The sequence below is a fragment of the Vipera berus genome (genome assembly GCF_964194415.1).
Source record: "Vipera berus genome assembly, chromosome: 1".
Lineage (NCBI taxonomy): Eukaryota > Metazoa > Chordata > Lepidosauria > Squamata > Viperidae > Vipera > Vipera berus.
In genome coordinates, this window is record NC_138202.1 from 200624175 (window position 1) to 200650049 (window position 25875).

The window sequence follows — 25875 nt, forward strand, 5'->3', positions numbered from 1 at the left end:
AGTGGAGAGTGAAGTTTGGTGCATGTCGTTTATATAAGCAGGAAAAATCAAACTCAGTTTTTCTATAGGATCATGAATAAATGTTTAAGATCAATATACTATATACAGAAGTTTTGTATATGCTAACAGCCACCTTATATGGTTCTTACTGGAAAAGTCGTTTGATTCTCCTCTTTGTTTTTTGTTTTTTTCAAACAAATTTTATTAATTTTTTCTAGTTTTACATCCAAACATTTAGAAAGTAGCGTGGTGATTGGGTAATCAATAGTCCAATAACAAAATCTTTTGTACATGTCTCAGGTTGCATCATGAAAAATTCCCTCTCTATTTCCTTTAATTACTATATAACATTCAAGCTAATACATTTCTAGTTATAGCACGTTCAATTAAGACATTCATCAATATATTTTTACTTATACATATCCATGTCCTGTTTTTAAATGTTATCTAATTTCAATTACAGTATTCCAATTTAGCCTTTAATATCCATAGTATTTAGATTTCGGGTAGCCCAAATTTCCTTTATTTCACTACATAACAATTGTCATATCTAAAATAGACATATTATTTACTTAAATACATTCTTATTTTATTTCACAAATATGTTCTATTTCTCATCCTAGTACCTCATCACTTACTAATAAAATATCCTTTACTGTCTCAGTCTATCTTCTGTATTATAATTCAAAACTATGTTCTAATAGCTAGTTTTCATTCCCCTTATAAGTCCTAAACATTAAGTCAATTGATATCTTTTAAAATCTCCCCTTAGCCCATTAGGTGGAATTTTAAGCTCTCCCATTATAAATAAAAAAATCCCATTTTTTAAATCTCTGGCTTTCTTTTTGTGCCAAGAAGGCTTCCATACCAGTGCCTTTAAATCCTCAGGTGGATCTCCCTTCGTTCCTGTATACGTTACTTGAATTAAGGGAGACCATCTGTAATCATGAAATTGTTGCCCTAGTAGTTCAAATCTCCATGTTTGGTTTAGTATATTTGTCGTCAGTTCAGTCTGGTCTTCTTCTTCCTCAAGTTTCATCTGGTTTAAGTAAAAGGTCATGTCCAATGTTGTAATTGTTGTTTGGTTGTCTAGGTTTTCAGTATACTGTACTTGTTGATCTTTAGCATCGTCCATCATAGTATGGCTTTCTTCCGCTTCTGTTGCTTTTTGAATTGTAGGTTTTTTAGTTGCAATCAGGGTTTGGCTGTCAAAGTTCTCAGTAGATTGTACTTGTTGTTCTTTAAAGTCCTCTCTCTTGATATTAATTTCTTCCTCTTCTGTTGCTTTTTGGATTGTAAGTTCTTCAATTGGAATCAGGGCTTCATTTTGTAAATTTTAGCTGGCGCCTTTGTCTTTCAGTCTGGATTTCATTACCTCAGTAGCTTCAAGGATTTTTTCAAGTATAAGCTTATAATTAATTTGTTTATTCCTCCATTTCTATGATGGTTAGAGATAATCTTTTAGTGGAGGCTATTTTTTGATAAGAGTCAGTAAATGTTCACCTCCACTATTTCTAGGAGTTGTTATCACTGCCCAACTGTTTCAGGTTCTTATCTCTTTTAGATAGTACCAAGGACAAGTCTAGGCTGTAAGCAGGTCTCACAGCCAAAGAAATTCACTTGCTATACCAGGCTTCACCACAAGATGTCCCTGGTAGCATGTAAAGTCTGTTTCCAAACTCAAGTTAGACTTTTATCCATATTTTTTTAAAAAATCAACTTTTAACAAGTAGATAAGGTAATAGCCCCCCATAGAAATAGGAACTTTTTGGGACCCCAATATCCAAAAGGTGCAAGTCTAAATATTTAGTTGTTTACTTTGGTTGCTCTTTTCTTTTCTTTTCAAGGCTTAATTTCCCAAAGGTAGACAAATGCCATCATTTAAAAGGGTGGGAAGAAATTTCAAAAAGCTTTTACAGGAAGGTACTTGGGATATAAGGTAGGTAAGGTAAGGTCTCATGCAATTCCTCCACGGTGCTTTCGTTGTGCTTGGTGGTGATTTTGGCTTTCGGCTGGTAACGGCTTAGTGATCTTTTCTCCGTACAAAGGAGCTGCCCTGGATCAAATGGAAGGGCTGCTGGCCTTCTGTGATCAGTTGGGGGTCCTCCTCACAGTTGTCGCCCCTCCAGGGCAACTTTCAACCTTTTTCAGGGTCTTCCAGTGGAAGAAAAACCAGACAGCAGAGAGAGTGATCTCCTCACCGTCCGCCGGCACCACGATCGCAAACTGGATGGTTGATTCCCCTCTTTGGAAGAATGATTATCCAAATCATTGGAACAGACTGACTTTGTACCTTAAAACTAACACTGACATAGAATTTAATTTAATTTAAAATGGAAATCATTCCTGGACTATTTTGTTTGAATTTCATTCAATTTTCTATAGTTTCTTATTTAGCCCTTTCCCCCTACTTCCATCAAAAAGTTTTCACCTTTTTTCTGATTTTTAATTTTAACTGTTCTAGTTATCTCTTTCTACATTCCTTTTTTATCCGTGTACATTATATACTATCTTGCTGTCATCCTCATTTTTGCATCAGTTATCCTCCATACTCATTATGAGTACTTTTCCTCATCCAGAATCTATTTCACTACTTCCTTTCATCAAAACCAGCCAGAGTGACTTTGCAGAGTGAGATGGGCAGCATATAAATTAATTAAATAAATAAACATAAACTAATTAATTAAATAAATAAATCCTTTCTCATACTTGCCATTAGCATATGTTCATGTATTGTTTGACACTCTGTAATATCATTCTTTTTATTCTGTAGCAAAGAGCTTCCACATTCTCCTTATATTCACTTTAATTCTGTAGGGAAATTAATCTGTCTTCTTTTTCATACAAGACTCATACTCTCTCTTCCCACAGTTATTCTGCTTTCTATTTTATTTCACTTCCTGTATTTGATTCGATGATGATTTTTTTTAAGATCCATTCCTGATGTAACCAAATAATCAACGATTCCCTATTCAGAACCTATAATCTATTTCCATTCTTGTATCCTTCACTTCTTCTCTCAATATTTCTTTTTTTATATAAAGCTTTTTATTAGTTCTTTTTCCCTTCTCTCAATATTTCATCATCAACAATCAGATCAAAAGTTTTTGATTAATTCCTTTTCCACCATAATGCACAAACTTATGCTTAAACCACACAGGCTCTTTTCCAAGCAGATTTTCACCAGTTGCTGTTCACATTCATTCATGCCAGCTACCCTTTTTGTAAAGTCTTGCCTCATTCTCATCATCCATTCATGTCGTCAAACAGAATAATGGAATTTGTACAATTCTTCACAAAATTGTGAAATCTTTTTTCATAAATTACCAAATCTTTCTTTAGTTTCCTTGATCACCTTTCACGAATGTATAACTTACAACTGTAACTAACATAGGAATCCCTATTGTCATATCCACTCATGACAGCCTAAATAATAATTAATAGTTTCTGAAATATGTGATCTTATTAAGATAGAGAATATCCTGTGACAAAGTTATATTCCTAATTTGTTTCACTAATAAAAATAATAGAATATTATTTTTTCTGCTTATACCCAGTAGATGTTTAGGACATCTGCAGACATTTGTCTTCCTAGCTTGTGGTGAAGAAGAATATAGTATAGTGTGAGAATAATTTATTTATAACAAGACTTCCTATGGATTTTGAAATTTAGAGTTAAATGATAAGGAAGCATGAGAGCCAATTTATTTGGCAGAAAACACAAATTTGTAAATCTGCTGTAGTATTTTACCATCCAGTAAAACTAGAATAAGAAAGTTGCCAATCCAAGTACGGAATTTAATAGTTTTAAACTTCTTTCTGGAATCAACTTCTGGGCTAAATATGTCTTATTAATAGTCAATTCAGAGGGTGAGAATTAATCAGTGGACATTCTGGTAATAATTTCTATGCATGTAGGAAATATTCAACAGGAAAATTGAATGAAGAAACCCTCTGGAAGATGGGCAGCACATAGTTCAAAATAAGATCACTGTTTAATAATTCATGTGACAAATTATTACAGAATATATAATCAAATTACTTTGTTCCAATAGCCCCCAAGGAGCAGCTACATTAAGTAGGAATTCCAAAATCAATCAATATAATCATTCCAAAAACCTATCCTAAAGAGACTCTTACAAACTCTTTTCTCATGATTACACTACAGCACTCTTCATGTAAAATGGTGTACCATAAACCCACACAGGGAAACCCTTACAAAGACTATCCTCATCACTTCATTTGTGAATAACGTATGGACACTCCAATAGAGATTTTAGAGGTAGAAACTGTTTCTACTGAAGCTATACCCTCAAAACAGCCCCCCCCCAACAAATGTTAGAGATGTGCGTGTGTTTGTGTGAGGGCTAAAGATATGAATGGGAGTGAACACAGATTCAAATAATGATGCATTCCACTCATAACTGTGCAGTTTGTACAGAGGTAGAACATGCATTGAGTGAGGCTAATCCAGATTCTCCTTTAGATGTTGACTATATTGCAGTTTATTGTATGAGCAAGATATGGAGATGATGGTGAAAAAAATCTCCCAAGCTACATTCATAGAGAGAAACTTAAGGATTTCTAAAAGTGAATTTGAAACAAACTAAGAAAAATATTAAAAAATATAACTCTTTTGTCAGAATGAAGTCTAACCTATAGAGGAAATCCCCAAGTAGAGAACAATATGTTTTCATGGTGCATTTACCTAGAGTATTGAAATGACCCAGACAGATGAAAGGAAATGGGAAGGGGGGAAAAATCATTGGTTCTACATTTCCCCAGTGTTGCCTCAATCCATTGGGAAAAGGAAAAGGAATGCTTTGAAACTGTGTCTGTTTTCAAAAATGGTGTGTTTTGAGGGAAATAGGCAGTTTTTCTTTTTAAATCTTAGCAGTCTCAGAAAACACATATGCACATATTTTCTCAATTTTTTTTAAGTTTTCACACATAATCTTAGATCATTTCTGATTCAATCTGAGGTGGATACTAGATGCTCTGTCCATCTTTAAGACGCACTGTGGAAACACTGCATGACATTTGCCTGTTTACTGATTTATTCACAGAAAATGATCAATTATAAGTTTATATTCTCTCTGTTTCATGCTGCAGACTGATTTGCATATAGCCAAATGGTCAGAAAAACACTAAAAATGATATAAAGTATTGGACCTCAAAAACGTGCTACTTAGATAATAATAAAAAAGAGATTAGGTAACAGAGCAAAATGGCAATTTTGATCAAGGTTCTTGGGCAATCTTGGACAATAAAGGTGATATGAAAGACTGTTCCAACCACCAAACCACAGCTTGATACCACACGTGAATAAAATTTTCTTGAAGATAATCCAGCAGTGTTTGAATCGGATCAGCAACAGGGAACTTCTTGATGTACAGGGCAGGATTTCGGAAAGGAAAGGAACACATAATCATATTTCCAATTACATTGGATGATGGAAAAAGCAAAGGAATACCAAAAAGGTCTCTACAGGTGCTACATTGACTACACATGGTCAATTGTGTTGACCATGACAAATTCTGGAACCACCTCAAAGAATTGGGAATATCAGCACACCTCATCCAGCTCATTCAGTCATTGTACTCTGATCAGGAAGCCACTGTAAGAACCATATATGGAGACACAAAATGGTTCAGAATTGGAAAAGGCACATGGTAGGGTTGCATCTTGTCATTTATAGTATTTAACATGTACACCAAAATCATTATAAAAATGTGCATTTGGAGGAATCTACCTTTGGGGTTAAAATTGATGGTTGGAATATCAGCAACCTCCAATATACAGATGACACAATATTGGTCATGAAAAGCAAGGAGGATCTGGAATGGTTAATGCTGAGAGTCAAATATGAAAGTGAAAAATTTGGACTGCACCTTAACCTCAAGAAAACAAAGATAATGACAACTGCCGTGAACACACAGGTCAGAGTGCAGATCGACAATGAGACCATCGAAACAGTAAAGGAATTCATCTTCCTGGGCTCTAAAATTAACCAAAGTGGTGACTGCAACCCTGAGATCAGAAGGTGTATAACCCCTGGAAGGACTGCAATGTCTGGCATGAAGAACTTCCAGAAAAGACATCAGCCTCACAAGAAAATGCAGATTAGTTAACACAATATTTTTTTTTCAAATTGCTAATTATGGCTAACTTGGACTCTGAAAAAAGGCAGCAAGGACAAGGGTGGATGCCTTTGAACTGTGGTGCTGGAAGCGACTATTACACATCCCATGGACTCCAAAAATAACAAAGAAGTCCTTGCTGAACCTCACCCAAAATATCACAAGAAGCCAAGATTGCCAAACAGAGGCTGTCATACTTAGGTCATGTCATGTAAGCTGGCTCACTCGAAAAGTCAATCACGCTGGGATTGATCAACAAAAAAGGGGCCGCCCTAATACTCACTGGCTGGACACTATAAAGAATGACACCAGGATGACCATGGCAGATCTGAAGGGAGCGGTGAAAGACAGAGGAGCATGGAGAGTGTTGATCTGTAGACTGGCTAAGGCTCAGACACAACTGAATGGCTGATGACATCTTGGGCAATCAAGAATAAATAAAATGTGAACAATAAAAGGAGTATCAATCTTTGGCTCCTTTTTTGCAAATTACAATTGTTACAGTGTCCTATATTATACATGTTTAGCTACCTTATAACCTTCTGACTGTCTACTTCAGAAAAGAAGGTTATAGAATTTGACACCTATAGAATTCTGAGGACATAGATATTTTTATTCATAATGAGAATTTAAATGTCCTTAACGTTGTGAGAAAACTGATATCAAAACGTTGTGATTTAAATGCTTGCTAGACCTATAATTTTCTTAAAACAGTGACATAGCTTTTGACTATTAACTAGACATAGAAATTTCATATGTCAGATAATTTTTTTGTGTCTCTGAAAGTTCAGCTCCAATTTTATTGTTAATAAGCACTAAAATATTGTCTCATTTTTGTCTACTTGTCTAATGTTTTACTAAAATGCAAAGGATTGAAGCTGAAACTGAAGTTCAGACATATCATATGCTCTACAACTGAGTCATGATTCACTTTTCATGACATTCATTCATTCACTCAATTTATATAGCCACCCATCTCACTTATATGGCTCTAGGCCGCTTACAATAAAATAGATAAAATACATAATATAAAAAAAAGCAGCCAAGCATCATTGAGCATCTATGAGTATAGACGGGAAGTGGCTCTGAACACACCCAGAGCTTCAGGCTTGGACAAAATAACCAACTTTTTAGGATATTATAAAAAGCCAGTAGGGGTCAAGGCTAATGTAATCTCAGAGAGATGATGTTCCAAAGGTCAAGCAGGTCATGCAGAAGAAAAGGTTCTCCTCCTGGCTCCTCCCAGCCAACACTCCTTAGCTGTTGAGACCTGGAACATGCCCCACTTGCTAGAGTGGGTGGGACAAATAGTAACAATTGATATATCATTTTGCTCATGTTATAGCGAGCTTCAGAAAGACATTATGCATATGAAACTCACCGTTGCATATATTGAGCTAGAAGCCTTGAATCCAATCAAAACAACTTATTCTTTTCAATATAAACTCATAAATGCTTGAAAGACAAGAACACTACTTTGAGATTTTCTTAATTTTGTCATTTTTGAGCACCACACAGCTTACCAGCATAGACTGCTCTACTAATTCATGGAGTACAAATTAAAACAATAAAAGGGAGAGAGGAAAAACACTGTTTAAAGTTGATTGCTATAAAACTTTATTATATAGAAATTCACAGTCGGTTTTACGTACCATAAATGCCTGTTGAGATACATGGGAAAGCCTGTAAGACAAAAAAAAAGATATATATTACATATTTATTAGAACTACTTATCACACATAACGATTTAGTACAAGGAAACTATAAGCTGTTTAATATGAAGAAATATCCACATTTAAGTCAGGAAGTCTTCATGAAATATATATATCCCAATCTACTGAAAGAAGTAGTCATTCTAGAAATCAGAAAATCACTGCAAATTTTCTTTCAAAACTGAAGGAGAGCAAATAAGGTCACACAGCACTTTGGGGAAAAAGTTAAACTTTTAGTACCTTGCTAAATGTAAAAAGTGGGAGGCCTGAGGAATGTGTGTTTGCTTTTAATGAAATTGTCTACAAAAACTAATAAATGTTCAGTACAATTACAAAATTATGAATTTGTCAGCCTTTAGATGAAACTCATCTGAAGCCAGTGTCATTTACTAAGAAATTAGTGTTTATCTTTCACAGGATAAACCATTTAGTACATAATAGGAATACAGTAAGAATATAGTAGATACATAATTTGATTTCCAGCAATATTTCTGAAGAAATTCTTACACTTATGATGAGATATATTTATTTATCTAAGATATTGTATCCTGCCCTTCTCATTCCAAAGGACAGCTTTCCCTCATATACTACTTTTCCCCCCCTATGCTATAATTCTGTGAGATGGAGGAGATTGAAATGAAGTGTGTCCCACTTCAATGATTATTCAACATGTGTTTATTGTACAACAGAATTCGAAGACACCCTACTCTTATCAGTTAATGTCAACAGGCTTCACATAGTAGAAAAAAGTCCTGAAGAAGCAAGGTGTTTTGAAAGCTGCCATCTATGGCCAATGGCTCAAAAGCTGTGTTAATGGTTTAGGCATTCTATCCATAGAAGTGATATAGTCCTTCTGTGTCATTTAGTGGTTTTCCTCTGGCCCAGTATATGTTATTTATTATTTTGTTATTCATATTTAAACTGCTATGTTTAGTTTTAATTTTATTATGATTTTGGAGGTTTGCAAGCCGCTCAGAATCAGACATGGACAGACTAGCCTATCAACTTAGTAGAAGAAATCAATACAGTTAGAAATTAATTTTTGAAACCATTTTTGGAGAAATACAAGAAACTGACTGATTTAACTGAAGTGTCAACTCTGCAACGAACCTGAATGAAGCCATTTGGTTTGTATTTGACTGCCACCAGAATGGGAGAGAGGTGGTGGACTTTTTCTGCTAGCTTAAACAATTCTCTGTCCTGTGGGAACCAAGGTCATTTCTGTTTGTTAGACTGGGAGGCTGAGCTTTCTGTTAAAAAGTCTGCCAAACTAATCTACTGGGAAACATATTTGAAAGCATAGTAATGGGGTGGGAAGTTTAACTTTGTATACTGTAACTTTTTGGAGGGAATTTTAGTCTTGGTTTCACTTTTGACAGTGCCGATACTTTGTAGCCAATAAACATGTTCTTAAAGGAAACTTCAAGCCTCAGAATTCTGTTTTAGTTGGTCTCATGTATCGGAACCATGACACGAAGCTATTGAGAGAAGAATGAATGGAGAATATCCAACTTCATATATTTTAATAATAAAAAATAGACTTCTATATGTGGTCCTAATCCAATCCAATTCACAGAAAAGCTAAGACAAATTTTGTGTCATAGTTTTAGTTCTGCACTTTGAGAAACTTCATTGAAATGCACCAAACATCTGTGTAAACTACCAATGTGAATTTGAGCCAGTTAGAGCATTGAGGATCCCTGGCATTGCATTCTGTTTGGTTTTTTGGTGACTTCAATATTGGTGAGATATTGATTTTATGCAACTTATGCTTGTGTTTTTAAGATCTGTTTGAGGTTTTGCATGCATTGCAGATATTAAATGGCACAATACATCTAGGGTGGTTAAAAATACAAAGGAAGATTTAAAAGCCAATGACAGGCAATAACACACGATTTATATTACTTTGTTTTAGGAATACTGTTTATCTGAACCACATTTTTACCTAAGCTAAACTTTGTATTCTATTTAGTACACTTCACATATGGCTATGCTGTAGAAGAAAAAAGAAAAAAAGAAAAAGATTATTATGTTGACAGTGTAACTATGTATCTCCACTGTAATTCATTTTGCTTTCTCTCCATATATATGTCATGTTAGCATGGTTCACTGAGACATAAATTAACCAACTACCTTTTAGCCAACTATAATGTGCAAGCTTAACTCGTGTGGATAGTTTACAGTTTAGTTTGTTGCATAAACCTATGAAACAGAGTAAATCTTGTACTCTAAACACACAATAACTAAACTCAACAGCAGAAAATGGGGAGGAAGGCTTCCCCATCCATCATTTTCTCCATAGCTAAGATAGATAAGCTGTTTGCTTCTGCTTGCTCTAAGAAAATGAAGTAACCTTTTTCTTTCACTTATTGTATTAAGGTGGCTTGGAGGTGGAGCTTTAATAAAAATGAAAATGTCTCTTTTTCTTCTGTGCTCTTCAAAATATAAAACATTTTGTTCATGACTCACTGTAAACAATTTTTTTTACTAAAATAGCAAAAACCATTCTCCATAACATTTTTGTGTGAATTTTGTGCATTTTTAAGTGTGGGTTATGTAGCCCAGACACCTCGAAAACCTCACCAAATTTTGAAGAAAGTATATATTTAGAAAAAAAAAGATTATAGAGTGTCATGCTGAAAGCAGCCAATAGCCTGGGAGAGAGATAGAGAAGACAAATGGAATGCAATATCCTAAAATTCTAAACAAAGACACATTAAACTGAAAACTTTGTTGAAAATCCCACTTGTTATTATGATTTTAGCATCAAGAAGAAAGGATTTGTCACAGTCTAACACTGAGTAACATCTTCATAAATTATTTGGAAGTGGGAGGTGAAAGTACAGTTTAAAAAAAAATACAGATGGCACAGCTAAAGAATGCAGCAAACCCGTTACAACATGTAAGAATCTACAAGTATAAAACATATACTGACATTCCTAAAAGAGTAAAAGTTCTAAAGTCATAAACCAAAATATTTTCCATCACGTGGAAAATTAGGATCAATACAAATTGAATGACAAGAGAACAATTTAATTTTTCAGAAAACCAAAGAATGCTTCTTTGACTATTCAAAAAGACATGGCACATGTGAATACATACAATGTTTTGTCTGCGTATTATTGGAAAATCTGTAGAATTCCAAACTCTGTTGGGGTGCTACATTGTCTGAGCAGCAGTAAGCAAACAGAAAGCAAGACCAACGGTGAGGAAAAAATGGGGGGGGGGGAGAGAAATGAAATATAAAAGGGAAAGTTGAAGGAGCAAGACGTTCATTTTTCTGCTTTGAAAACAAATTAAAGGACAATATGGTAACAATTTGCTAAAATATAAAAGCTGTCATGATAGGAAATAGAGAAAAATCGCCTGCATTTGCTCCGAAGGACAGGGCAATAGATAATAAAGTTGAGGTGCCAGAAGTTGAACTGAAGTTAAATGTTATGAAGCATTTCCAAACAGATGTTGAATTGACAAAAAATAAAATAAAAAATGAAACTCACAGAATTATAATCAAGTCTCTCCTAAAAGCCATGATAGCATCATAGAATGGCTATATGATCTGGAGGGGATAGAACCAGTTGAAAGTAAATCCCTGGAGCTATAGTTAATACATCAGGATTCTTCTACACCTCTGTTTTGTCCCTTGCAGTGTCCTTGAAGGAGAAGATCCATGGCTTGTGGCTATTTCTGGACTGGTGGCCCTTGAAAGATCAGCAAGGTGCAAGCCATGACCAAGACAGATCCTTGTCCAGTTTTGGCTGACTAATATTAATATGTCCCAGCATCCCAGCACCTATTCACTTCAAAGACAAACATCAAACATAATTTGATCACACTTTTGGAATTTACTATCTTGAAAAGTACTGTGTATTCTAGAGATAGTAAAATTTGACAATCTATTAGAAGAAGCTCGTCTTCTATCTGCTTCCCTGGACGTTTAACAAAATATGCCTTGAAAGAAAAGTAGGAACTGGTGAAGGCAATGTGATCCAATACCTTTTTCGACATTTCAATGATCAGTTGAAGCATTTCCCTCAAAAATAAAGTTCTAGTTTGTACATTTTCCAGAACAGTTATGCAAAGAAAGTTGTGTAATTTTCTACAGTCACATGCAGAGAGAGAGAATTTCAAAAACTAAGAATCATCTGGAGAAAAATTAGTGACCAATGTTCTTAAAAAAAGTGTAGATAATCCTTATGTTACCCTTGAAAGTTAAAATTTATGAAATTCTTTTTAAAAAAAGATTTCCCTTTTTCATTTACCATTCCAGTTTTTCTCTGCCTTATTTACAACACATTAGTTTGTTGGTTTTTCTACAACAATGGTTTTGAGTTTGTTTATTCATGTCAGAAGCATCACAATTAAAATAAGGCATACTATATGACATAAAATTTAAAAAATATAAATACAAGATTAAAATAAACACAAATACAAATAAAAAGAATAATAGAATAACAGAGTTGGAAGGGACCTTGGAGGTCTTCTTCTCCAACCCCCTGCTCTGGCAGGAAACCCTATCATTTCAGATAAATGGTTGTCCAGTCTCTTCTTAAAAATGTTGGAGCATTCACAACTTCTGGAGTCAGGTTGTTCCACTGATTAATTGTTCTAATTGTCAGGAAATTTTTCTTAGTTCTAAGCTGCTTCTCTCCTTATTTGTTTCCATCTGTTGCTTCTTGTCCTGCTTTCAGGTGCTTTGGAGAATAGCTTGACTCCCTCTTCTCTGTAACAACTCATTAGATATTGGAACATTGCTATCATGTTACCCCTAGTCCTTCTTTTCATTAAACTAGACGGGGGGTGTCAAACTGCCAGCCCGCAGGCTGGTTGCATCAAACAGAGGCCGTGCCCACCCCAGCTCCGGCAATGCAAAAAAAGTCACAATACGTCGTAACACATCATATGACATGTCAACCTTTTGCCGAAGGTTGTTGAGAGTGTGGTGGCGCATCAGCTTCCTCTGTTCCTGGAGGAAACTGATTATCTGGACCCGTACCAATCAGGTTTCAGGCCCGGATACAGCACGGAGACGGCATTGGTCGCACTGGTGAATGATCTCTGGCGGGCTCGGGACAGGGGTTGTTCCTCTGTCCTGGTCCTATTAGATCTCTCAGCGGCTTTTGATACCATCGACCATGGTATCCTACTGCGGCGTCTCAGGGGGTTGGGAGTGGGAGGCACCATTTTACAGTGGTTCTCCTCCTATCTCCTGGGCCGTTCGCAGTCGGTGTTGACGGGAGGGCAGAGATCCGCCCCGAGGCCTCTCATTTGTGGAGTTCCTCAGGGGTCGGTTCTCTCGCCCCTCCTGTTCAACATCTATATGAAGCCGCTGGGTGAGATCATTCGTGGTTTCGGGGTGGGGTATCATCAGTACGCTGATGATACCCAACTTTTTCTTTCCACCCCGAACCAACCCAGCGATGCCCTCGCCGTGATGTCCCGGTGCCTGGAGGCGGTCCAGGTCTGGATGGGGAGAAACAGGCTTTGTCTCAATCCCGCCAAGACTGAGTGGCTGTGCATATCGGCATCTCAGGTCAACCAGACTATTCCATCTCTAACGATGGGGGGTGAGGTGTTACCCCCCGTTGATAGGGCTCACAACTTGGGCGTCCTCCTGGATTCATGACTCAATTTTGAAGACCATATAGGAGCTGTGACCAGGGGGGCTTTTGCCCAGTTGCGACCCTATCTGGACCGAGATGCCCTACGCACAGTCACTCATGCGCTCGTGACCTCCCGTTTAGACTACTGCAATGCTCTCTACATGGGGCTGCCCTTGAAGACCACTCGGAGGCTTCAGCTGGTGCAGAATGTGGCCACGCGAGTTGTGATGGGGGTTTCCCGATATTCCCATGTAACACCTCTACTCCGCAAGCTGCATTGGCTTCCGGTTGCCCTCCGGGTGAGATTCAAGGTGCTGGTGATGACCTATAAAGCCCTAAATGGCTTGGGTCCGGGTTATCTGAGGGAACACCTGCTGCCGGCATCAAGTTCTCTTCGTCCAGTGCGCTCCCACAGGGAGGGTCTTCTCAGGGTGCCACCGGTAAGAGATTGCCGGCAGGTAACACCCAGGGATAGGGCCTTCTCAGTGGGGGCGCCTGCCCTTTGGAACCAGCTGCCAGTGGAGCTGAGGACTGCCCCCGACCTCCGTTCATTCCGCCGGGGCCTGAAGACCTGGCTCTTCGAGCTCTCTGGCCCAGGCTGAGGATTCATCTTATTTTAACTGGGGTTTTATTTAGGCAGGGACACATATATATTTTTTTAATTTGTTTTTAACTTTTGTATTTTGGTTTTTTAATCACCCTGTAAACCGCCCTGAGTCCTTCGGGAAAGGGCGGTATATAAATGTAATAAAATAAAATAAATAATAATAAATAACTTTAATATACATGAACTAGACATACCCAATTTCAGGAACCATTCCTTATATGTTTAAGCCTCCAGTCCCCTAATCATCTTTATTGCTCTTCTCTGCACTCTTTCTAGAGTCTCAACGTCTTTTTTACATCATGGTGACCAAACCTGGATGTAGTATTCCAAGTGTGGTCTTACCAAGGTATTGTAAAGTGGTATTAACACACCATGTGACGTTGATTCTATCCCTCTGTTGATGAAGCCTAGAACTGTTTTGGCTTTTTTGGCAGCTGCAGCACACTGCTGGCTCGTATTTAAGTGATTGTCTACTAGGATTCCGAGATCCCTCTCACAGTTACTACTGTTGAGTCAGGTAACATCTATACTATACCTGTGCATTTAGTTTTTCTTGCCTAAATGTAGAACCTTACTTTTTTTCACCATTGAATTTCAGTTTGTTAGATAGTACCCATCCTTCTGTATCTTAATCCTATCTTCTGGAATGTTGGCTATTCCTGCCAGCTTGGTGTCATCTGTAAATTTCATGAATTCCCCATCTATTCCCTTATCCAAATCATTGATGAAGATGTTGAAGAGTACTGGGCCCAGAACAAAGCCCTGGGGCACCCTACTACACACTTCCCTTCATGTAGACGCAGTTCCATTGAGGACTACACGCTGAGTACAGCCGGTCAGCCAGCTACGAATCCATCTGGTGGTGATGCTGTCTAACCCACATTTTTTATCTTATCAAATAGTAGATTGTGGTCTACTTTATCAAATGCCTTACTGAATGCCAAGTAAATAATATCCATAGCATTTCTCTGGTCCATATTGAGTTCAGGCTGATAGGTCTATAGTTTCCTGGATCTATTTTTTTCCTTTTTTGGAGATGGGAATTGCATCAGCTCTGTTCCAGTCCTCTAGTAGTTCCTTGGTGCTCCAGAATCTTTGAAAGATCTAGTTCAGTGGTTCTGAGATCACGTCTGCCAGTTTCTTTATAACCTTGGGGGTATAATCCATCTTGTCCTGGTGATTTGAACTCATCTAGATTATATTAAACAAATCTTGTCCAGAAACTAGCAACATTAATAGTGTTCTGTTGCGCTACCATGAGGTCCTCAAGTGAACACTGATCGGGACACAAAGGGAAGGTGTACATATGTGTTGTTGATGGTTTTGAATAATTTAAGTATTACTTTGGACTAGAGGAACCAACCAAAACTGACTAAATGCCTAGCTATTTTAATGCTAGGAAGAACATTATTAGTGGCTATATTTAAAATTAATGTTGAATTCATAATTTTCTTCCTCATAGAGAATGACTATGGGACAAAAGCACCAGATATAATGTTGCAAAATATGCCACTGATGTTTTTTCACTGCTAAGGAGACTCATGCCTAAAAAAAGCATATAGATCAAATTTCCTTCATCTCCTTAAGACGTAATTTACTCTAGATGCCAAACTAAAATTATTGGCAGGACAATAATGTGAAATTGTCACTGTGGATGTTGGAACAGTCCGCATCAGCTTAAAATACCTAAGTGTCCAATATGCTCATTATTTGTAGTTTTTTCCTGCATATATAATAGTCTCACTCTGAGGAAAAATTCAGTCTCATTGGGGGGGAAAATGGCTAACTTCTAGCATTGTGAGATAAATGATGCTTGCATCAAAAGATTTGTACCTGCCAATCATCAGGATGCATGCAATGCCCTGACTACTAAAAAGGATATTTGATTAGTGTAGAGCTTGTAAAACATTCAACTAACATTTATTTTTGTTTTTTTTAAAGGAGCAGGGTTTTTTTCCAGATAACAAGAAGAATATTTATTGTTTCCATGCACTCTTCATATGATCGAGTCTTCTATCTGAAATGGGCCTCATGAGGAACTGAACTGACTAGAAATTATGTCGACATTTATTTATTTATTTATTTATTTAGTTATATTTATATACCGCCCTATTCCCTGAGGACTCAGGGCGGTTTACAGGGAATTAAAAATCCAAAATACAAAAATTAAGAACCAAATTAAAAAATATTAAATTAACCCTGTAGTCAGTTAAAAAGAACCCCAAATTAAAAATTCCTCCTCAGTCTGGGCCCGAGAGCTCGAAGAGCCAGGTCTTCAGGCCCCGGCGGAATGATCGAAGGTCGGGGGCAGTTCTCAGCTCCACCGGCAGCTGGTTCCAGAGGGCAGGCGCTCCCACCGAGAAGGCCCTATCCCTGGGTGTCACCCGCCGGCAGTCTCTTACCGGCGGGACCCTGAGCAGACCCTCCCTGTGGGAGCGCACTGGGCGAAGGGCATTTGATGCCGGCAGCAGGTGTTCCCTCAGATATCCCGGACCCAGGCCATGTAGGGCTTTATAGGTGATAACCAGCACCTTGAATTTAGCATTGGCTAACAGGCCAAATAAATACTTAAAATAAGCTCTGAATGCAACCACTCCTTGTTTGGCAACTATCTTGGTTAGCAACCAATCACAAATATGATGGTAATAAATGGTAATTACAAAATCCTGTTCTGACTAATGCACACATTTACAACAATAAAGGCCTTCAGTGTGAAACTGATTAAAGTCTGCTCAGTTTCAAGCAACAGCTGGGAGCAAACGGTAGGATTCTAATAAACCAATTAAGTTCACAGAGTTAAGCTTGTTACTTTTACCTAGAATTTTTAGGGGCACAATGCACTACAGAAAACAGCATCTCAGGAAGAGAGAGGTTTATTTAAGCAAGCTTTCCACTATACAAGGGAGAGGGGGGAAAAGCGGGGGAGGGGGAATAGATAAAGCATACAAAGAACTTTATATCTGTGAAACAGCTGCAACCATCTTTGCAATGACACTCTCTCTCAGGCACACATTCTCTTAATGACAAAGTTGTTGGGACAGAACCACAGTCACTAATGGAGAGGGCATATTTAACTTATGTTTAGCTTGCACAGAGAGAATAGTACACCTTATCAAGGAGGTTGATTTCTTCATATTATACAGAAAGTACAGCCATGTGCACAACACCTACAGAGGAAAAGGCAGCACTTAGTGGTGAATGCAGATTTCAAATGCATATGATTCCAGATTCCATCCACAAAAACTCCAGGATAGAGCCAGGATCTCTATTCAAGAAACTGGGAAAGGGAAAGAACTCTGTCTGGAAGTTAGGCTGCTTCTGTTTGTTAGAGAAGACAATCTGTAGCCAGCGGAATGGATATAAATTCTGCTTTGGAGATGATCAAAACACTTGAAAAAATAGAGTGGCTTGTAGAACATTTAGCTGAAACCCTTGCATATAAGCATTCCCCAAAGGCAGCTATCTAGCTTCTTCTTGAGCACTTTTAAGAAAAGCATCTTCATCCAATTGGTTCCATTGTTAAGCTTGAAGACATTTCACCTAATGTTCAGCTGAATCTATTATCCTGTAACTTAAACCCATTAGATTTGGCTGGGCTCTCTAATGCAGCAGAGATTAAAAGTTTTCTATGTAAGAACCCTGAAGATATTTAAACTATTTTTTTTAAAAAAAATCATACCATTTAGCCTTTTGCTCAGGTTCTTTCATCTTTCCCCATAAATTTCTATTCCCTAAGAAGATCATTGTAAGGATAGATTCAATATACTTAACAACATATTTGAAACAGATCATAAGGCACTAGGTAACAGACAAATTCTGAAGGAGAGAAAAATACCCAAAATTTCAAAGGGGGAAAGATTAAAGTGGTTTTCAAAACAAACTATCATAAGAGCCAGGGAAAAATGGAGGATGAAAGTCTCAGAGAACAAGAATGGCCTGTGACACCTGAACACCGGCCTTCAACGTCAAGCAAGAAAGAACAAGGAACGCTATCTCAAACAAGAATGTCAACAAAGAGAGGAAAATAGCAGGAAGAGAAAAATGAGAGATGTTTTTGGAAGAGAAATCCTAGGAAAATTGATAACTAAACTAGGAATCAACAGTAGCAGTGGAAGAAATCTAAGAGAGATAAACTAGAGTAAAGGAAGATGGAAATATTAGATTGATATTTTTTTCAAACAACATTAAAACTTGACACAAATATTTCAAGAAAGAATATTTTCAGAAAGTGATTCCACTAAAAAAGCAATGTACAAGGGACGATAGTTGTTGAATAGGAAAGTAAAGGCATGAATGAAATGCCCATCAAGTACAGATAGTCCTCAACGTATGATCAGTTTTTTAGGGACCATCTGAAGCTATGATCTACCTGAAAAAGAGGACTTATGAACTGTAATTCTAGTGGTCGTCCTTCCCTCAGATGACTGAATTTTGGGTGCTCGATAATACAGTCCTGTAGTCACATGACTGCATTTTACAATAGTTTTGCCAAAAGCCAGGACCTCTGGTTTTCTGCAAAACCACACTACAGTGAACAATGGGTTTGCTTAATGGTTGCAGATTTCACTTAAAGATCACAGTTACACACCCATGACCACTGTGCTTGTTTAACAGTCACTGCAAAGATGTTTTAAAATTGGGCCAGTCACATAACTGGCTCATTTTTACAAATGTTACGACTTACAGCCTTAATGGGCAGGCTCCATTAAGCCATAACCCGAGGACTACCTGTATTTAAAATTGCAGCAGAACCGGGAGTTAAAGCACTAGCAGCTATATGCCAACAAACAGATCTGTGTGGCTTAGAAATCGGGAAAATTCAGCATGCAGTATGTGACAGTACTGAAGAAAGATGCAAGAGAATATGCAATATCAATGAACTCTTGTACTAATTTCTATATATAAGACAAGCTTTTCTTAAACTCTTAAGACAGAAGTACAGAGCCATATCGAGATGAGCCATTCTCATCTTATATTGAGAAAAATGCCAGACATATAGGCAGAAGGGCATAAGACCAGATACTAACATAAGATGGACAAATGGCAAGGGCAAGAGGCTTTATTGAACTTTATATTTGATTACAGACAACGTCAGAACATCAAATATATTTGGGTTAATGTATATCCCAAAATATCTGATTATTCTTTTGGGGAAAAAAAACCCTGTTACAATGAACAATAGGTTACTTACTATAAGAACTAGGTTTAAAGAAAATGCAATGATACAGAATAGGGAAAGGAGTGAGAACAAATGTTGTTACTACAGTATATTTGTTTAGCTTGCTCAGCAATTATAAGAATGGCAAAATTCTAAAAGGTGACAGTTGAAATGAGGTTGAATGCTAACAGGTCATCATCTGGAGGCAATATCACTTTTTTAGTTGAAAATAAAGATTTACAATTCATTCCAAAAGTAAAATGAAAGCTTAAAATACAGATTAATGTCAATTATTAAGAAGACAAAGATTAAAATCAGCTAAGAAGTTTTCTGAACTCAGAAATGACAGTGAAGATAGATACTGTAGCTCTGGGTTTTTTCCCCCCAGTTCATGAATAGCTAGACAGGGACAAAGATGGAAAAATAAATTAATCCCAAACAGAAGGTAATGGTAAACTTAGACAGTATCTTCAAGGATAACAATATTTCTATGACGATATAGAGCTGACTAATTACAGCAATAGTTCTTCCAATGGTAATCTTTGACTGTTAAAGAGAAAGAATGAAGAATGGATCTGGAGATAATTACTAGAGTAGCATGGAAGGGATGAATTGATCTTGGATGAAAATAAGGCTGACTGTTCCCTTGAGGTGAAGATGTACGCAAATGATGGATTCGAAAAAAACAACCATGCTTAGCAAGGTTGACTGAAGTAGAAAAGGGGAAGGCAACAGTTAAGGTGACCAACTGAATTCATAATCACCGCATTCTCTCTAGAAGAGCAACAGATTATTAGCAGGGACGGATTGAGATGACGCGGTGGGACGCGGTGGCTCAGTGGGTTAGGACGCTGAGCTTGTCGATCGGAAGGTCGGCAGTTTGGCGGGTCGAATCCCGAGTGCCGCGTAGCAGAGTGAGCGCCTGTTACTCGTCCCAGCTTCTGCCAACCTAGCAGTTCGAAAGCATGTAAAAATGCAAGTAGAAAAATAGGGACCACTGCGGTGGGAAGGTAACAGCGTTCCGTGCGCCTTTGGCGTCTAGTCATGCCGGCCACATGACCACGGAGACGTCCTCGGACAAGCGCTGGCTCTTCGGCTTTGAAACGGAGATGAGCACCGGCCCCTAGAGTCGGAAACGACTAGCACGCATGTGCGGGGGAACCTTTACCTTTACCTTTATTGAGATGAAAGACATGTATTAATGCTGTTACCAGGAGTGATGCCTGACTGATATTTAGATTTATAGAGAAGTCTCTAATCTGCAGTATGTATTTTATCGAGACAATCTCTTTGAAGGCTGAAGGGCCGTACTGGAGCCAGTTTGGTCTAATGGTTAAGGCAACAGGCTAGAAACCAGGAATTTGTGAGCTGTAGTCTTGGTCTAAGGCTGAAATCCTGCTGGGTGACTTCCCCTCCACCTCTGCTTGCTGCCACCGTGCAGCACGGCTGCCTTTCCCCGCCCTGCCTCCGCTTGAAAGGTGATGGAGGAGGTCTCCCTTGGGCTTCTCCCACTTTCTCCTTCTTCCCCCTCCTTTGAACAGCCCTTCCCTCCCATTGCTGCTTTTTCAGTCCCGGATCTCGGTTTGTCCGGAGCCTGTGCAGAGGGTCTTTGGAAATGAAGCCCCTCAGTGATTGGGTGAGGTGGGAACCATTCCTTTCACTTTTGGACTCGCTCCTAAATGGGTTGGAAGGAGCAGCCCAAGGACTCCAATCTGGCTTTGCAGCAAGCAAGGGGATTGGAGGCACGTGAATGCACACTAGTCTGGCATCTCTAAAACCCAGTTTTTCCCCCCCCCATGCTGTTTTTTTTTGCTGCCGTACTGTTTAACTCTCTTTAAAGTTTGCCCGCTCTGCATCAAGTAAACTTCAAAGCAAGTTAAACAGTATGGCAGCAAAAATCCAGCATGGAGGGGAAAAAAACCCAGTTTATTGAGATGCCAGACTAGCGTGCAAAGCCAGATTGAAGTCCTCAGGTCGCACCTTCCAGCCTATTTTGAAGCCAGTCCAAAAGCGAAGGGAATGGTTCCTACCCCGCCCAATCACTGCAGGGCTTCATTTCCAAAGACCCTCTGCACAGGTTCTGGACAAAATTCAGGTACTGAAAAAGCAGCAACAGGAGCAAAGGGCTGTTCAAATGAGGAGGAGGAAGGAGAAAGTGGGAGAAGTCACTACCGAACTGGTGAGGCACAATGGGTGTCAGGGTGTGATAGGCCTGGCTGCTGGGGCCCTTTGGCATGGTAAGCAGTTGCGGCAGTGGTGGGATTCAGAGTTTGCACCAGTTTGGCAAAACTGGTAGCTAATTTTTTGTTGCCCAGGCCCAGAATGGACTTCTGGAAGCGGCATCCACACAGAGAACCGGTTGTTCACATATTTAAATCCCACCACTGAGTTGAGGGGTGCATGGGCAGCCCCTCCACCTCCCCCCTTGCAGAGAACAGGTTGTTCAATCAATCAATTTATTATTATTATCAATCAATCAAGAACAGGTTGTTAAATTATTTGAATCCCACCCCTGGTTTATACCATTTATGAGAACTTCACTTTCTCCTCACTGGCTCAATTTATTACACATACACACAGAGTAACACACCACTGTGACGTTCTATTCTTTTATGGATGTCTATATGCATCTATAGGGTCTATGCTGCCATCATATCCTTAAAGAGAGCAAGTGCTTCTGTTCAAATGAAGAAGACATTCCTCATACAACTTCTTAGTGTTACTTGAACGTACTTGAAGCAACCTGCTTAATTTATATAACTCCTTAACAAATTCCATTTCATCTCTTAAAAGCACCTCATCAGATCTCTGCTAGGCACCCACAAAAATAAATAGAAATATGAATCTCAGATAAATATTTGCAGATCCTGCTACCACAAAGGTCTTCCATTTCTATAATGCTTTATTTATACAACAACAGAAGCAGAGCTGCTGAAAGACGTTATCCCAAGAGGTTAAAAGGGTCAGAAGTATATCTTCAATCATTTATTATTCAAACATTTAATGGAGAGTATTCCCTTCTTCTCTGTGAACAGAGTTCTACTAAAAGGAGCAAAGAGGGAATGCATTTTTCTTTCATCTAGCCCTACTGAATAGACAGGAGTAAGGCTGTAAGGCAGAAACCAGAACAGGTTTCTGCAAGGAATACTAGAAGAATTATGTTTACAAAATGTAACTTCAGCAAGTTTCTCAAAGGACCTTTAAGTTATGCAAGCTTTTTTTTTTATTTTACATGTGGATTTACTAAATAACCTCCCAACAAAATTATCACTGCAATGCAAATAATAAGAAGCTTCTACTTATGTATTAATAATTTTTCAATCTATGTATTGTCAATAATGTAATATTGTTTTCTGTTATATATATATATATATATATATACACATACACACACACAAACATACACACACACTACATACACACACACACACACATCAACGTACATTTGTACAGATGGCTAGATAACCTTTATTGTTATTTTTTTCCTGGGGGCACAATGTCACACATTAAAAATGAAATTTAGTTGCTTCCTCTCAAAGCGTACACATACATAACACATGTAAAACATACTATATACAACATATGTATAGACCTACAGCCTTACATATACATAACATATAAATATTAATCACTGACTATCTTGAATACATAACGAAAGGAGGAAGCTTTAGAGTTCACAAGGTTAATATTGTATGGAACAAAGCTGTAACTGAACCTGGATGTTCTGCTTTGGATACCATGAAGCCTCCTCCCAGAAGGTAACAAGGAAAACAGGTCATGAAGAGGATGTGTAGTGTCCCAGACAATCTTGCGGACCCTGCTCAAGCAGCGCTTATGTACTATGTCCTGGATGAAAGGGAGGGAACTGCCAATGATCTTTTCGGCCATCCTCACCACTCTCTGCACCGCCTTCCTGTCTGAAGCAGTGATACTTCCAGACTGTGATGCTGTATGACTAGATGCTCTCAGTTGTCCCTCTGTAGAAAGTGGTCAGGACAGGGGAAGAAAGATGAGCTTTTCTCATGAGACGCAGAAAGTGCAGGCGCTGCTGTGCCCGCTTCACCATTTTCTCACTGTTGAGCGACCAAACCAGCCTACTTGTTAGCTGCACACCCAGGAATTTGATGCTGGTAACCATCTCTACAGGTGAATCATTAACGCACAGAGAAATGTGGCTGTGCCTGCCACAATGGCAGAAACCATCTGTACAGAAGTTAGTATCAAATAGAAAGCATAGTTCCTTTGACTTTTAAACATACAAACTGGTTTGAAAGAATCCCTGATACTTTCATATCGACTACTTTTGCTGCCAACAATAAACAAGTGGTAATGTTCAGTGTAAAACAGAGGGATATACATTATTTAATTCCTATTATAAAATTAATTGAGTGTGTGCCATCAGGTTGGCCCCATCTCTTAGTGACTAAAAATGTAAGGTCTCCAGGATGATTTGTCCCCAACCTTCACGTCTTGCAATACTCATTGCCATTATGACTGAATTTATCTACCTTGCTGCTGATCATCCTTTTTTTTCTCTTGCCTTCCAGCTTTCCCATATTTATGGACTTCTCAAGGCAGCTGAATTTTCATATGCAAAATATGATAATTTGGACCCCGTGTAGGCCCCACTAGGTAGACCACATCAGGAAATTAACTCCACAGAAAGTTAAAACTACTTTTATTGGGATTGATTATAATAACAGAATTTTGCAAATCTGACTGAGCTGTATTCTCCTCCTCTTTATAATCCAATCAGTTAGGGAGGCTGAGCCACTTCCAAGAGTTATCTCCCTGTTTTGGACTTAAAAAACATTTCAGCCCCTTTTTCATAGGTAACAATTCTTGAATATTTCCATCAAGGTCATCTCGAACTTTGGAAGGATTTGTTTTATGCTCCATTTATTTGTTTATTTTCTAAGTTATCCATGATATTCTTGGGCATCTTTTCTGATACCAATATTCAAAAGTGCCAGTACTCTTTCTATGCTGCTTCTTTGAAGCTTAACTTTTATTTACATAGAGTATCACAGGGAAAAACTTTCCCCGCACAATTCTGCACTTGGTATGTATAGACATATTCCAGCATCTCAATATTTTTTTTTCTAAGCCCTTCATTGTTTCTCTACCATGTGCAGCAGATTTCTCGACTGCTGGTTCCTTTAGCATTGATAATCAATCCTATAAGGCAGAAATTTTCTTCAGTTTCATTTCTAAGATTGTTTGTTCTACCTGTTGTCATTATTTTGTTTTTCGTTGCATTTAATTTTAGTTCCATGTTTTCTTTATGCCTCTGATTTTTATTTCTAGAGCTTGCGGATCATTTGCACTTTCAGCTATTGGAGTAAGTACAAAACAGAACAATGAAATCCATTTTCTAGTATAACAATCACACTTTTCAAGATTGAATATTATATTTGGAATGCTTAGAAAATGTTACCAACAAATTATATCTTGATGAAAGAATTTTTCTTTCCAGAAATAAATTTGCATTCCACACAATGAAAAATGTATTAATTGTTACATTGTGTGTTATATGAAAAAAACCTGTTAAATACAGTCAGGATTTCTATAATTTTAAGAAGGAAATGTTGATGTATTTATTCTACTAGGATTATACAAATCATAAAAGAATGAGTACAGTTTGATGAAGCTTTGAACAAAATCCAAACATACACAAATTTGTTTTGAGAAACAACAGAGGCCCCTTTGCATCTACGGCTGAAATGAACCCACCATGTTGCTGTGCTTCACCCTTTCTTTGGAATTTTGGAAGATCTTATGTTGTGGGAGAAGCTGAGAGTCACAAGCGTGAGATTGATAACTATATAAATTTAATAAATAAATGAACCTTCACCTGAAGCAATGACAGGGAGTTTCAGCTGAGCTGATTCCTCTAGCACAGGCTGTATGGAATCCCACAGCATACACAAGGTGTAGCTAACCCAAAGCCCTACTGGAAAATGCCATTGGTCTCCAAGCCTTGAAGACTCTGACCTGGGCTATGGAGCGCAGAGAAACTTTATAAAATCCTGAAGGGTGAAATTCCCATTAATATCATTTAATTGTTTTGCCAATGGCAGCTGAAGAATTGACCTCCAGTTGCTGGCTTGTAGATAGGAGAAACCAGAGACTTCTTTTTAGGCTGTGGATTTCCTGTTGACAAGAAATGACTTCTTTGGCTGCTGGAGAAACCTAAGAGGAGTCTTCTCCTACAGTGTTGGCCAAAGTGTTTGGAAGCTACCTTCAGTGCAGTCCCAGAGCTATCAAACTTAGAAATACCTTTCAGCCTGGGGAGATGGCTGAAAGAACTTCATTCCTTCTGTCTGGAAAGAATTCAAGACCACCTGCATCACTTCAGCCAGGCTTTCCGCCTTGGTGAAACAAATTAAGTTATCTCCAGGCCTGAACCACTTCACTGAAGCAAATCAATGTCACTTTGCAGAAATTTATTATTTACTAAATAGAATTTCTTAAAGTAGGGTATTAAGCATGAGTAACTCTCGGTAGTAAAGTAACATCTTATAAAAATTATATTAAGTGAATCTGTCTCAGGACAGGAATGCCTTTTAAATGTTCTTGTTCTAGAAAGTGGGCTCCCAGACCATTCTGACATATTATCTGTAAACAGATGGTGCTGAGTGTTATTTCAGCTATG

The 25875-nt window shown here is 38.0% G+C and overlaps 1 protein-coding gene across 2 annotated transcripts in view; it reads right to left on the minus strand.

Moving 5' to 3' along the window:
• MACROD2 (mono-ADP ribosylhydrolase 2) overlaps nucleotides 1–25875 on the minus strand; it is a 1175381-nt gene that overhangs the window by 468720 nt on the left and 680786 nt on the right. For both annotated transcript variants that reach the window (XM_081314693.1, XM_081314692.1), the window contains exon 7: nucleotides 7793–7823. In XM_081314693.1, the coding sequence (XP_081170819.1) occupies nucleotides 7793–7823 (31 nt within the window). The remainder of the gene's footprint in view (nucleotides 1–7792; nucleotides 7824–25875) is intronic.